Genomic DNA, 13923 nt, shown 5'->3' with positions numbered 1-13923 from the left:
AATCAGCTTTCGGCTTAATATGTATGTGCTATAGTCCGTCAATAGGGCCAAATAATTGCGATAAAGTCCAATCGAAATGGCCTAAATAACGTCAAACCGCAGACAAAGCTAGGCTTATTAGATAGTTGAGCGGCAATGCCCTATTCCTGTAGGGTCACGGCGGATTACAATTAACCGTTTGTTCGCTGGAGTGTTTGTTCTTGGTTAGGAAAATAAATGTGTTAGAAGTTTGGTTAAGAATGAACTTTTACAGGAAACAGTGCTGTGTACGATAGGGTTAGGCAAGGAATTGTTTTACATCTTAACCCGGAGATTTCTTGTTCAGACATACTCGGTTATTTTATTTTGGCCCAACGTAATTTGGTTTTACTTCGATATTGGCGTGTGTGTACCTATTTCTTACTGATGAAAGTGTCATGTTTTGTCGATGCCGCTAAAAAATGGAGAAAGGTCAAATAAGCGTGGTTTTAAAATAATTTTTTATCTTAAAATTATTTTAAGAAAAAGTCCAAGTGAACAGTGTTCAACAAAAACAGATAGAAAACTGTTTATTTTGTAAACAATTGTGTTGAGAAAACGCCTTTTCCAAGAGGCCAATTCAAGTCTTTTCGCAACAATATCATTTTTTTAAACAGGGACATTACAACAAAGATAATTTAAGCTGTTTGATATCAAAACATTTTTATTCATACAACAGTAATAACACAAGCTAATAACCTTAATAGGAACATGAAACTTTAAGAGGAATTAACGGTTCGTAAAACCAATTTTTAGTGACACGAATTTATGATTTGTCATGAATGAATTTAACCATAACTTCTTCGTATTTATTTAAGGCAATAAAATAGTTAACAAAATAAAAAAGCTGTATATATGAGTTGTTATAGCAGTAGAGTGGACAAAATCAATGAATAGAATGACGATATACGTGGGTAACGGCAACAAAACATTTCTTCAGGTTCACCCAACTTTTGTCAAAATCTATTTTTACACAGCATTAGCGAGTGTATTAAAACGTATTTGCACAAAGTACAATGCACTTAAATTATGAGATGGCAGCCCATGAGCACAATAACTTTCTTGGACGAATAAAACTGTATTGTATGAACGGCGTTCATTGCAACGAGCAGCGTTCTATGCCATCCGCAGAATTATGTGAATCCCAGAATCGGTGAACACTGGGCCGCTAACTTCACCAGGGTGCAGAGCAAAGGAAGCATCTTCAAACGGCTTCTGCATTTGCCCTGCAAACGAAAATTATAGTTAGGCAATGCAATTGATCAACCTAATCTATGGACTAGGCCAGTGGTTCCAAAACGGGGTGCGTGGCACTTTGGGGGCCATTTCTAATCATCAAGGGTGCCTCGACATATTTTAGAATCTTTTAACAATTTGATTTTTGACTCTTACAACTTTTTGTGTAAAGACTAGAGTGCAATAAATCCAATTATAACTTCTTACATTGTGTAGAGTTGATGTGTGTTGTTTCACAGTTCCGTTTATTGTGACACTCTAAAATCTAGTGAATTAACTACGGAAAAAAATATTTTAGGGGTGCCGCAATCTTTTATTATTTATGAGGGGTGTCGTTATCCATAAAAGGTTGAGAACCACTGGACTAGGTAATATGTATATCCGATAAAATCGGATCGGAGCAGATACCCGATGCCAAGTGGTGGTATCGGTACTCGTCCGCTGCTAGGGTCGGTGCCGATCCGATACCATAGTAATTTGCGTTTTACCGCAATGTTTTACGACCCAATGTAGAGTTTTCTACTTTAAAATTAAATTTTTATTAATAAATATTCCATTAAAAGTTGAAGAGTAATAGGCTTTGCAACACAAATTTCGGCTGAATACCACGAAAAACATTCTCAATGCACTTTTTGACCATAGTAATAATGTCACATTTGGCATTGGATCAGATTGCGATACTTTTTGCCCAAAATATTGAGTATCTTGCGTAAAATAGCAAGTATCGGCCATCTCTACTTGGTAATATAAATAATTAAATATTAGTCATCCTTTGCCTTATAAAGTTATAAAATATCACACCTCTTCCGAATGTTCCAAGGTCCCCCTTTCTCTTTGCCGAGCTACAGTCGCTGAACTGAAAAGCAAGGTCTTCCAACTTCTTTTCACCAGATATAATCTGCTCATGATAACCTACATGTGGCAAATAGGGGCATTTTAGTGACCAGATGTGATTGGTTAATTTGAGAAGTTATTCATAAAAACATGGCAGGTTTGCTAAACATAAAATTACATCTTCCCAATCAACAAATCAGAAATGGTATAAAATGTCATGAAAGTTAAATTATAAAGAAAAGTATTTTTCTTGAAAACAAACAAGTTAAGGGTATAAAAAATGCCAAATGACCCTCAATAATTTTGAGAGCTTCTTCTTTTGTTCTCGTAATTGGATCTTCTCTCCAAGAAGCAGGTCTTCTTACATCCTTGTGTTTTACGAGAAGATGGTAGCATTGCACTTTCTGTTGTAACAGCACAGAAGAACAAACAATAATAAAAATATAAATCACAATAATAAAAATATACATGTCCTCTATCACTCGGATAACATTACTTCTAAAGATTATATTGTATACAGCAAATATTCCCTCTAAGGCAGTAAATATCAAACTATGTGCAATTTGGGTTCCCCAAATGTGGAGCAAAACATTTTGTAATTTTGGAAAATAACATATTTCTATAAAAATTAAAACTAAACAAGCATGCAAATATTTCTCAAAATTTGGCGCTACACACCGAGATCTCAGCGTAAAGTGCCATGAAATGCAGACTGGTAAACAGCAAAAAAAATTTTTCAACATAAAAATGTGTCAGTAATAAACACCTCTGGTTTGTCAGGTCTTTTTGCCTCTTCAGTTGGTCGATTCCACTGACTTTTTTGTGTGTACTTGTTCATGTAGTATGCCTTCCCTAGAAAAGAAACAACCGGATTAGAATTAAAATTTACACCAAAAAATATAAATGTAGTTTTGTTGGTTTTACTATTTTTTTTAATATGTTTGCTTTACTAACCTGATGACCGACTTTCTTTCTTAATCCAGCCATCTGGAAGAGGGCTAGTGGGATCAGAGTCACCCATGTTTGTGTAAGTTGTAATATTTACAAGAAAAATATAGGCAAAAATAAAGCCTGTGGTACAATATTCCTGCAAATAGTTTCTTTATATTTTATTTCAATTAACCAACTTAGAAACAAGTCTATATTCACGGTTATAATTCTTTAGTTTTGAAAAGCAGCAATAAAAACATCAAGAGTCAAACTTAGTGTTTGGGTGGGTCAAGTAGTATTATTGTTATATTTATTCGCTGGTCTAGAATCCTACCACGTTTTTACAGCAATGAAACGAGTTGTCTAAGTTGAAATTGCAAGAAAGAAAGAAATATGGGAGGACTTATAATTTTTTTATATCCTCGTAAAAGTAACCAAACTACTTTTTCTTTAGATGATTTCACGTTGTATACAACTTCGGAATTGTAAAAAATAAGCATTTTGCTTTACCATAAGATATTTATTAGCATCTCTTTACAATGATATTACGTTAATAAATAGAAAGGTGGTAAATTTACGTCATATACCATGTGGGTTTCATTTCTGTGTATATTACGTATACAATTTTTTTGCATCTTAAAAACTATTAATTTTAAATGATTGTCGTTATGGTAAACAGGAATGACATTTTTCACATTTTCGTAAATGTCACGCCCGATTGCGTTTAAAACCTTCACTTTCCATGTTTGACAAAATCGCTAAATTTGCCGGATACTGTTAACTACTGGTTAAACCTAAACAAATTAACCATGGACTGGCAGAAAACGGAATAAATTCTTAAATTATTCTAGCTTGACTTCAGTAACATTTAACTATGACAAGTAAAAAGCAAAGCAACAAGTTAGTATTTTGTTACTTTGTTTGAATTTTAAGAATTTATATACTTTTTACTTAAACTCCATTAAACTTGATACACGACATCTATTCCATTTGGGAACGCTTTTAATTAGTTTGATATCGTTATTGGTAATTATTTGACCTATTTATAAAACAAAATGACATTGTTTCCTTATTGTGTTTAAAGTGAAAGTATCACAATGATATCAAATTATTTCTTGGAAGATTCTATTTGCTCAGTGATGAGTTATAAGGCAGGTCTGGGGCGCTGGTCTAGAATCTTACCACTATTATTAAATCAACGCACAATATTTGGGTTAGGATGCGGGTTAGTGTTTGGGTGAGGGTGGGTCAAGTATTATTATATTAATTATTGAATAATAATACTTGACCCACCCTAACCCAAAACGCTAACCCCCACCCTAACCCAAATAAAGTGCGTTGTGGTAGGATTCTAGACCAGCGCCCAGGTCTTGTCTGTTGAATGAAAATCGCTTAATTGCCATACTTTCCATACTGGACCTTTTAGGTAAACCCCTGACTCACAAAAGTTGTTTGCCCTGCTGCATTATGGAAAGTATGGCAAGTGCACCCATGATTTTTTTTCAACAGACTAGACCTGTAGAACATGAATATGCCCCTAGAACATGAATATGTACCAGATTTTCCCATATTTTATTATGGTGCGGTGTACTTTTGACCTTATTTGTACCTGGTCACTCCCCAGATTGGAAACTTTGGATATTGCACGGGGGAGACGATTTTGCAGCTTAAAATTGCGCCGCTGTAATAACATTTCCTCCTAAATTTGCGGGCTGCAATAACGTTATTTGTAAAATTTGCATGGCTGAAAATGGAGTACTATACTGAAAACTGTTAGCGCAACGAATTTTTTGCGGCTGACATTTTACGTTGATTTTACATATAACATGAGCGGCTATGACCGTGGCTGTGTGGGATACTGGATTTATCCCCCAAGCAGGCCCTACTTTCCAACCTGGGTCAACCCAATTTTTTCGACTGTGCACCCACAAGATCTGCCGTACTTTGCAGACAGGGCCTTGAGTGCATTGATAAACTTTTATTGTTTAAACTTATTGACTCCATACTCACAAAAATGACAAACTGAGAGAATCAATATAATAATACTTGACCAAAATACTAACCCATACCATAACCCAAATATTTTGCTTCGATTTAATAATTATTTGACTGTTAATAAAGTCCAAATCTTGTGTGAGCATAAAATATTTTTTTGTCAAAAATTCATAGCATTGTTAAGTGACACCTTCATGTCTTTAAGGGCCCGTATGCATTCAACTAATTGTTAAATCATTGCCATTCACACAACAAAGAAATTAAATATTTGACATACAAATTTTACGGAACGCAATGGTTAGTATAATGACAGTTGTAGGGACACAAACAGCCACGCAGTGCTTGGTTGTCTGCTCTTTCAACCTAACAGTGTATAACCAAATTATCAATAAATGTGCCATGTTGGTATAAGTATTTTGCTAATTTGTTGTTGGAATACCTTGCAAAAAATGTTTTTATTAAATAACACTTATTAGCAATTACAAATTATTTGAGAGGGGCCTCACCTTAAATATAAAGTTCTGTCTTCCAATTAAATGCTATTTCCATTACCACATTTATTCAATATTATTCTAGCCACATTTTATACGTCAGAATAAGGAATGGAGAACATTTCCAAATTAAGTTGAACTTCCAAAGTTCCTTTCACAAAAAGTGTATTTATTATTTACATTTATTGAAGCTATCGCTTATACTTTAATCATTACAATTTATTATTAAATAAATATGGCCGTTTAGCATTACTTTTTATTTATTTACTTTTGTCTTTTTTGTACAGGGAATCAAGCTTTCTTGAAGTTATTGGATCAGAAAATATTGATATCAAAAAGCTACGGGAGTTGTGCTTTTCAGGTCTACATTTGTACTTATATTTCAAGGTTTTTTTTATTAAGTAAAGGATTGTTTGCTTGACACTGAGAACCTTTTGTTTTTAGGAATAGTAGAAACTTGTGGAATCAGATCAATTTGTTGGAGGATACTTCTTAACTATCTTCCTCGAAAGTAATAAAGCAGATAAGCTTAATTACCTGTTTTTAGATGAGTTAAATTCGCTTTTGTACAAAAATAATTGTAAAATGTACTGATATATCTTAACATTTTATGTTAGAAATTTTTAAAACATTTTTTAAGGTTTAGATTGAATTTACTAAAGTAATTTTTGCTGCATTTGTTCACCTTGACGGAAAACTGTACTATTTTAATCGTGACCTTTTAGGCGGTCAGAATGGCCTGCTGTCTTAGAGCGACAAAGAAAGGAATATTCTAACTTTATAGATGAAGTTATTGTCCAACCTGGAGTTCACAGAATAACTGCATCACAATCCGAAATTGCAGTTAACGATCATGTAAGTTTAATTTATTAAACTTACTTACCAAAATGGGCATATCGTGCTTGATGTATTGAAAAGTTATTTACTTCAGGTGCAACCGGTCATCACCTGTTTAACCCAAAATTTGCTAATATAATATTTAACTCACGACTTTTTAAACTTAGGTCTGTGGACACATTGGGTACAGAGACTATAAAAAAATTGTGATGATTTTTCTTAAAATAATAGAATTATTATAACAACACTTTCGGCCTTATATTTTTGTATTTCGATTTGATTTCAACAGCAGGTTTCTCAAGTCCACTTGTTCTATGTAAATTTATTGCCAACCGTGGTGCACGCTCAAAAAAGTTGTGTAAGGTGTCCATTTAAAAGAGTTTAAGAACCCCTTGATCGAAGTAAAAATTGTGCTCTTAGGAATATCACAACATATTAATATCTTGCAGCCACTAAATCCAAACCCTCAAAGTGAATGGAACAGTTATTTCAAAGAAAATACCGTTTTGCTACAAATTGACAAGGATGTGCGACGCTTATGTCCCGACATAGCCTTTTTCCAGGTCTGTAAAGTTTTAAACCGCGATTTAAAAGACTTTTGTTTAACATGTTATTTAATTGTAATCAATTTTAGTGTTAAATGCTTAAAGATGCCAGAACAAAATAACTATTGAATTACACAAAACTAGCAAATGTTATTGAATTAGTTTTGTATAATCTGATTTGTGTCTTTCAAATATTGTGTCTAGAATGCGACACCTTATCCCTGTCAGCTTTTGTTAACAAACAACAACAAGGTTGAGAGTCTTCGCAAGCGAGTGGAAAGAACCGTCCTAAACTCACAGAGCTTCACCCGCAAGAAAATGGGGGTTGTGAATGTAAGCTATGTTGTAATTTTGTGGCCCAAAAAAAGTTTTTTTGGGACACATTTTGTTTTTGTCTGAAATAGTATGTGACCTTTATTTGTGTTTGACTTTTTTTTTGACAAATGGTATGATCACCATTTTTAACTAAAGTCTACCTTTAAATTCGCTAAGCTGTTTGATTGAAAGTTAATTTTATTAATATTTTTTTTTAACAAATTTTATGAAAATTGGGCCCTATTATTTAAATGTTTCGAGCCCTATTTATTTAAATGTTCTCCATAGTTATCTTTTAAAATTTTTTTTTTGTATTTAAAACAGATTGGTATTCTTCATTGAAATGCTACAACTAGGTATTTTGTATTATTACGAAGTTGTTAAATATTTGTGAAATAATCTTATAAGAGACTTAAACAGGATTTTCATTAAAAACACAACACATGTCCAAAAGTTTTGTTGCATTGTCTAACATTAGTTTCCCATGCCACTTACCTTGTAAATAAACTGTTACTTCTAAGTAGTTTGCATTATTAATAAAAACATTTACAGTTATATAATAACAATCATTGTTCGTTCAAATTTATATTACTCCACATATAAACTATATATTTTCAGGTAATTTAGTGCCTTTATATTTAATGAAAATCTTTAAGCACCCCTGTGAAAACAGAGGTAGGTGTCTATGGAGGTATTTACAAAAAATCCATTAAATCTGTTAATGCTCTATATGTTTAATTTGTCAAACTTTGAAATTTTAATTGGACTACTGCTTGCAGTTGATCAGCACTCGCAAGAAGGCATCACAAGAGTACGACGTTATCCTGGCTAACGGTGAAGAAGCACACTGGGAGGTGGTAGAGAGGATGTTATTTATCTATGCAAAGCTAAATCCCGGCACTGGGTATGTCCAGGGAATGAACGAAATTATCGGACCTCTGTATTACACATTTGCATCAGATCCTAACAAAGACTGGAGTGGTGAGGATTTTTTATTTAAATTGAAATGTTTTTATGGTAATAACTATTACCACAGGAATTAAAATCTTTCTTGTATGTTTTATTTAAAAGGCTGCATATAATTTATTTAAATTAAATTTTGTGCTTTTTTTAATTTTAACAGTATAAAAAAAAGCTTTTACCAAAATTAGTGATAAAATTTAAAAGCTTTTAGTTTTATGAGATCTATCAAAAAAAAAACTGGACGCTTTAAAAATAAGTAACATATGTTTGTGTTTTTCCTCCAGAGCATGCTGAAGCTGACACCTTCTTTTGTTTTGCTCTTTTAATGGGAGAAATCCGTGATAATTTTATCACATTCCTCGATAAGTCAACAACTGGCATAGGTATTTGCTTAATTTAAACCATAGTCACAGTTTTTTTCTATCAAGTATCATTTCACTTTAGAAGACAACTCTTTTTTTTTGTTACTAAACAAGTTGATGCAAATGTCAATCATGTTATAAAAACTGGAGTAATCAGGTGGCACTATATAAAGACAAATTGTATTGAACTCAGCTTGTTGAGAATTCAATACAATTTGTCTTTATATAGTGTCGCCTGATTGCCCTATTTAGAATTAGACAAATATAGCCATTTAGAAGATTGTAAGACAAACTGCATGCATTTAAAAGTGTTTTCTTGCTAATGTAGACGGATCTATGAAGCGCACCCTTAATCTACTTAAATGTTGTGATCCCGATCTGCATGCAAGATTAACAAAACTCAAGATCAAACAAGAATATTTTCTGTTTAGGTACGCTATGATGTATGCATAATACATAATGTATCTATAGTTGTTTTGCATAAGTTTAATAAAATATTTTTTAATTTTGAAATAGTTTTTCATTTTTCTCGCTGGTCTGCAATCCTATCACTTTTTTACGGCAAAGTAACAAGTAAAAAATTGAAATGTAAGGAAGAAATAAATATAATAATAATAATACTATACTTGACGCACTCCAACCTAAACACCAACTTGCACCCTTATCTAAATAATGTTAGCAATATATTATATAACCACTAAGACATAAATGTGGTAGGATTCTAGACCAGTGCCCCCTTTTTGTATATTAACTATTTTTCTTCATAATATTAAAGCCTTTTTCGTTTTTAGGTGGATAACCTTACTTTTATCCCAGGAATTTCCATTGCCAGATGTAATGCACATTTGGGACAGTTTGTTTTCTGACAAAATGCGATTTGATATGTTAATAGCTGTCTGTGTGGCAATGATCATGTAAGTTCATTAAATCGATAATTTTGCATTTGTGCATTATGATAACCTTAGCTCAACCATGGTTTTAAAATATCGATTAAAAATACTTAAAAACATAAATTAATTAAGTTCAAGATATTTTTTTTTATGAAACATAATATCCTAAAAATGATAAAAAGAAATAGTTTAATTCTATGCACAAATCTTGAGGTCATTCTGCTCCCAATATAGAATTATATTTCTTCTTCTTAGCTGATTTACCTTAAAACTAAAAAAATTGTGTTGCACAGTTTGTTACGCCACCAAATTCTCACCGAAGATTTCAGTAGTTGTGTGAAACTTTTACAAAACTTCCCTGAAAGTATAGAAGTACGGCATATTATCAGCAAAGCTGAAGAAATATCACACCATCTTTATGAAGCAAGCTAAAAATCTTGTATTTTAATTTTTAATTATAATGAACTATGTGCAATGTGTTTACTGTGTAAAAAATCAGACCCTGTGATAAAGAATCTAAAATGGCAGTGAATGTTCAAATACTTTCCTTACAGTCCTGCATCTTTCTTGGTAAGATTTAAAATTTGCCTTAATATCCTGGTTGGGTTTTATCATAAATTAATGTAATTTGTTTGGGAAAAATCGGGGCTGTTATTTCACTAATGCTTTACATTGTATTATCATATAATATGTATCTGCCTTTAGTGCACCTAATGAGCGCCATTTACTGTTTTTAATTTCGTAATATTCTAGACCTTTGTTGATTATTGCCAAATATTTGTATTCTTTTATTTTTATTGTTTTGTTGGCATAATAAACACCCTATCTGAACACAAAAACTTTGAGACACTTATATCAAAATGTTTAATCATTGCATTTAAACTGCCAACATTCTAAACTGCAATTTAGATTGTTTTAATTATATAGATTTTGGGGTTGCTAAATTTAAATACTGGTTACTGTGTATTGTGCAGTATTATTGATTTTTTCTATATATGTCTATGTTAACTTGATTCAACTTTAGTAGTGTTAAATTTATGAATTATATGTGATAATTATTTTTACTGATTTGTGTGTTTTAAAATTACCAGTTAAAACTTTTCACTTGGCCTACCTCTTAGTGAATCTCATTATATATTTGACAGTACTAGACCAAGTAATATGTTGTATATGCCCCTAAAAATCCTGTTGTAAATGACCTATTTATTTTAGGTGCTTTCTATTTGATTTGTTAACTTTTTTGACTTACAAATCCAGTTTTCTGTAAACAATTCAAAATTTGTACGGTTCAGCTGTTTTCTATCCAAACTTCAAAACAAAATATTTTTTGCTGTTTATGTTTCGATTTTGCCAGTGCATTTGATTTTGTAGAATTTAAGATTTGTCTTTTACCATTTATCATAGCGACCTGTATTTGTTTTTCGCTCATAAATTTTTCAAACAAATGTTAGTGTTCTTGCGAGTTTAAATTATTCTAAAGCTAAACTTGAAATGGGAAAATATTTTAAATAGCGATGACTACTGTTCTGGACTTCCAAACGCAATACATAGTTTATCACAAATACACAACATGGAATGTATTTTTTTGCAACAATAGATTTCAAGATAATAAAACAAATATGGCAATAAGCAATGTATGTTTTAGTGAGAGCATCACTGTATGACTACTGCACTGATCATTGCTTTACTTGCTTCCATTCCCAAATGTGCTTTCATCACAAAATGAAATTGGTGTAGGGTTTGGAATAAAACTTCAGCCTTACCCATGCTTTTTGGATGTCTTGCGCAACCTTTGTCTATAAAAAACAAAAAGTGTTATTTTTTAAATGCTGACTGATAAACATCATTATATTAATATTTTTTTAACCAGCGCAAACGTATGTAACTCCATTTTACAGTGCCACAAAACATACCAAATAATATTTGGAGACCATTAGCACAAAACAAAACTTTTGCTTTACATAATAAAATAACAGAATTAAGTGGATATAAAAAAAATCAAATCACATTTTGGCAAAAAAATACTTTCTAGAATATTTCACATAGTCCGTTTCCTAAAAGACTATGTATATATTTGTCAAAATTTTAATATATGGCCTTGTCGCCTACCACTGATGGTGTTTGGCTTACAAACGCATATCCAACTTGGTAATGAAAGTCAGCATACACAATTGTATATTGTTCAAAAATATTTACTGACAATAACATATCAACATTTTTGACATACATGTGAAGTCGTTTAAATTTATTTAAAAGGCTTTTAAACTCAAGGTAGCCAAAATATTGCACTCAACTCCTGAAAAATGTAATGCTTAAAATTTAAAGATCAAGGTTCCCACCTGGTTTCGTGCCTACTAGCTGTATATTCAAACAACATGATGTTGGGAATCAGAGTTGAGTCACGGATTAAAAACAATTCACATATTTTGAGGTTGACAACTGTTGTAAAATGAGGTGTCAAAACCAACTGTAAAATTTTGCAAAAAAACATCTTTAAAAATTACACTATTTTTGGAAAATATATTTTAGTAACCATGTACAGTATTGAGAACAAATTCAAGACTTGTTTACTTACATGGACAAATACAAAATATGAAACGCCAAGAACCGAGCCAATAAGACTTCCCCATAAAACTTGAGAAATGGTGTGGTACTCCAAGTAAACTCGACTCCAGCATACTAGACAAGCAAGAAGCAAACCAATGAAACATACCGAATGCTTCCATATGCTGTCAAGTATTGTGGTGCCATGATGGATTCTAAAACATATACATTGAAAATTTTCATACATTAATTTTTTATAGTTTTTAAAGAATGATGGCATGCATTGCGTTATAAACTAGACAAAAATGTTTCGCAAGATTTGAATCAATAATGCAGATTGGATACATTTCACTGTTAAATTAAAAAAAAAACAGTAAATTTGAAAATAGTAAAATCAGTATTAGTTTATTGTCTTAGAAACGCAAACTGTTCAGAGAGGTTTAAACTATGATAACTAGATCTGAACAAATATATATAACAACTTGAACAGTAAGCTACACAGTAGCATAAATGTATAACCTTATATAACAAAAGAGAATCCCATAAGCTGCGAAGAACCATATAAATTGAGCGTGGGAAGAAGGCCAACCATATTCCACATGGTGAGCTTTGTGGCCACTGTCTGGTCGAGGCTCTTTTACAGTGAACTTCAAGACAAAGTTAAATGCTTCGTTTGCTAGAATCCCAAGAAGAAAACAAATCTAAAATACATAAAAAGGCAAACGTCAATGTTTTGAATTAAACTGATTTGTTTATAGCAAGGTTTACCAAACTACAAAGTTAAAATCTATATGTAATTACTAATGGATGGGTCGAACTGGGCAAATAGCCAAATGGGCACTTCATGAGGCTGTTTACCCGACTAACAAATCAATTTAAATTGATTAAAAAATAAATAATGGAAGATCTAGCCCTAAATAAATTCTATTAGCCCACGGCATTTACTTAATTGAGATAAAGTATGGCTGAAATGTTGTACTAAATTTTGATGAAAGTTTATACTGAACACAGTTTTATAAAGCTCACCAGGATTCATGTTAAATTGTTATTTGTCCGACCTCTTAATGAAAAAACTTGACACATGGTTTAGAGCAGTGGTTCTCAACCGGGGGTTCGCAAAACGTTGTTAGGGGGTCCGCAAAAACTTTTAAAGATACCTATATTAAACGCTGGGAAAGATGCATAATCACAATCTTGGAAAGTGATAAAATTACATTGCAAAATGTTGTAAATCGCATTAAGTGTGACAAAACACTTCCATTGTGATGTAACACAATTTCATTGTAAGATGGAAGGCAGCATTATTTACATGTACTGGATCTTGGTTTATGCTATTGTTCGCAAAGATGACATGCATCTACCATTTAAGACTTGCTAGAGAAATTTTGCGTTGTCTGTTAGTTTACTCAACATAAGGCGGACAAGGCAGATATACTAAATTATTAAAAAGAACTAAAAACAGATATTTTTTTACACCAGGAAAATGTAAAAGGTCCGCGACTATTTTAAAGCACCAAAAAGGGGCCAAGGGTTAAAAAAGGTTGAGGACCACTGGTTTAGAGGATTTTTATAATTGTTCAAAAAACGTTTATAAACCTACCGTGTGAATTTCTCTTCTGAAGAAAATATGAGTTGCAAATCCAACCACAATAAATATTGGTGAAAGACTAACAAGTGCAAGTACAAGACCAACGAAATCACCTAAAATCATATGTTGTTAATCTATTTTCAGCAAACAATTATAGCATTCTTATTCACGTTGTTTACCTGGTTTGTATTGCACATGGGTCAAAGAAAAAGGTTTCCAATCGGGATCATCCATTCTTGAATTAGAAATATGTGCAAATAAAACCTCACTCAAAATTATGGAGTTTAAATCTATGAACGAAATGATAAAAGACAGAATAATATTAACACATTCTATACTAGTTAATAGACTTTACGTTAAAGTTAAGCCATATCT

General features: G+C 32.1%; 3 protein-coding genes across 3 annotated transcripts; 1 reads left to right on the top strand and 2 right to left on the bottom strand.

Annotated features, from left to right (window-relative positions):
* Positions 1 to 576: 576 nt before the first annotated feature.
* LOC146133578 (peptidyl-prolyl cis-trans isomerase NIMA-interacting 1-like) lies at positions 577 to 3170 on the bottom strand. The gene is made up of 5 exons (XM_083396841.1): positions 3043 to 3170; positions 2855 to 2940; positions 2381 to 2492; positions 2056 to 2166; positions 577 to 1244 (listed from the first exon to the last, which is right to left on the bottom strand). The coding sequence occupies exons 1-5, from the start codon at positions 3107 to 3109 to the stop codon at positions 1135 to 1137; spliced, it is 486 nt and encodes a 161-aa protein (XP_083252967.1). The 5' UTR covers positions 3110 to 3170; the 3' UTR covers positions 577 to 1134.
* Positions 3171 to 3774: 604 nt separating this feature from the next.
* Positions 3775 to 10855, top strand: LOC146133577 (TBC1 domain family member 13-like). Its single transcript, XM_083396588.1, has 11 exons — positions 3775 to 3918; positions 5792 to 5865; positions 5949 to 6015; positions 6230 to 6359; positions 6791 to 6904; positions 7091 to 7219; positions 7981 to 8182; positions 8449 to 8547; positions 8855 to 8957; positions 9318 to 9440; positions 9710 to 10855. The coding sequence occupies exons 1-11, from the start codon at positions 3893 to 3895 to the stop codon at positions 9846 to 9848; spliced, it is 1206 nt and encodes a 401-aa protein (XP_083252714.1). The 5' UTR covers positions 3775 to 3892; the 3' UTR covers positions 9849 to 10855.
* Positions 10856 to 11002: 147 nt separating this feature from the next.
* Positions 11003 to 13782, bottom strand: LOC146133576 (dolichyldiphosphatase 1-like). Its single transcript, XM_083397796.1, has 6 exons — positions 13728 to 13782; positions 13561 to 13661; positions 12480 to 12661; positions 11992 to 12175; positions 11756 to 11883; positions 11003 to 11212 (listed from the first exon to the last, which is right to left on the bottom strand). Exons 1-6 carry the CDS (start codon positions 13780 to 13782, stop codon positions 11176 to 11178), a joined length of 687 nt encoding a protein of 228 aa, XP_083253922.1. The 3' UTR covers positions 11003 to 11175.
* Positions 13783 to 13923: the final 141 nt, after the last annotated feature.

This window comes from Ascidiella aspersa, chromosome 9, assembly GCF_963924565.1.
Source record: "Ascidiella aspersa chromosome 9, kaAscAspe10.2, whole genome shotgun sequence".
Classification (NCBI taxonomy): Eukaryota; Metazoa; Chordata; class Ascidiacea; order Phlebobranchia; family Ascidiidae; genus Ascidiella; species Ascidiella aspersa.
The sequence above is the reverse complement of the archived record's forward strand: the minus strand, read 5'-3'. Positions and strand labels throughout refer to the sequence as shown.

What these genes read in the sequence shown, in the direction of transcription:
- LOC146133578 (XM_083396841.1), bottom strand. Translation starts at nt 3,109, where the DNA reads ATGGGTGACTCTGATCCCACTAGCCCTCTTCCAGATGGCTGGATTAAG. An exon ending in AAAGACCTGACAAACCAGAG is followed by an intron (nt 2,493 to 2,854) that starts GTGTTTATTACT and finishes CTGTTACAACAG; the next exon opens with AAAGTGCAATGCTACCATCT. An exon ending in AGCTCTCAAAATTATTGAGG is followed by an intron (nt 2,167 to 2,380) that starts GTCATTTGGCAT and finishes TGCCACATGTAG; the next exon opens with GTTATCATGAGCAGATTATA.
- LOC146133576 (XM_083397796.1), bottom strand. Translation starts at nt 13,782, where the DNA reads ATGGATGATCCCGATTGGAAACCTTTTTCTTTGACCCATGTGCAATAC. An exon ending in CCATGTGCAATACAAACCAG is followed by an intron (nt 13,662 to 13,727) that starts GTAAACAACGTG and finishes ATATGATTTTAG; the next exon opens with GTGATTTCGTTGGTCTTGTA. An exon ending in GCTAGTAGGCACGAAACCAG is followed by an intron (nt 11,213 to 11,755) that starts GTGGGAACCTTG and finishes TGTTTTTTATAG; the next exon opens with ACAAAGGTTGCGCAAGACAT.
- LOC146133577 (XM_083396588.1), top strand. Translation starts at nt 3,893, where the DNA reads ATGACAAGTAAAAAGCAAAGCAACAA. An exon ending in CTTAACTATCTTCCTCGAAA is followed by an intron (nt 6,016 to 6,229) that starts GTAATAAAGCAG and finishes GTGACCTTTTAG; the next exon opens with GCGGTCAGAATGGCCTGCTG. An exon ending in AGAAAATGGGGGTTGTGAAT is followed by an intron (nt 7,220 to 7,980) that starts GTAAGCTATGTT and finishes TACTGCTTGCAG; the next exon opens with TTGATCAGCACTCGCAAGAA.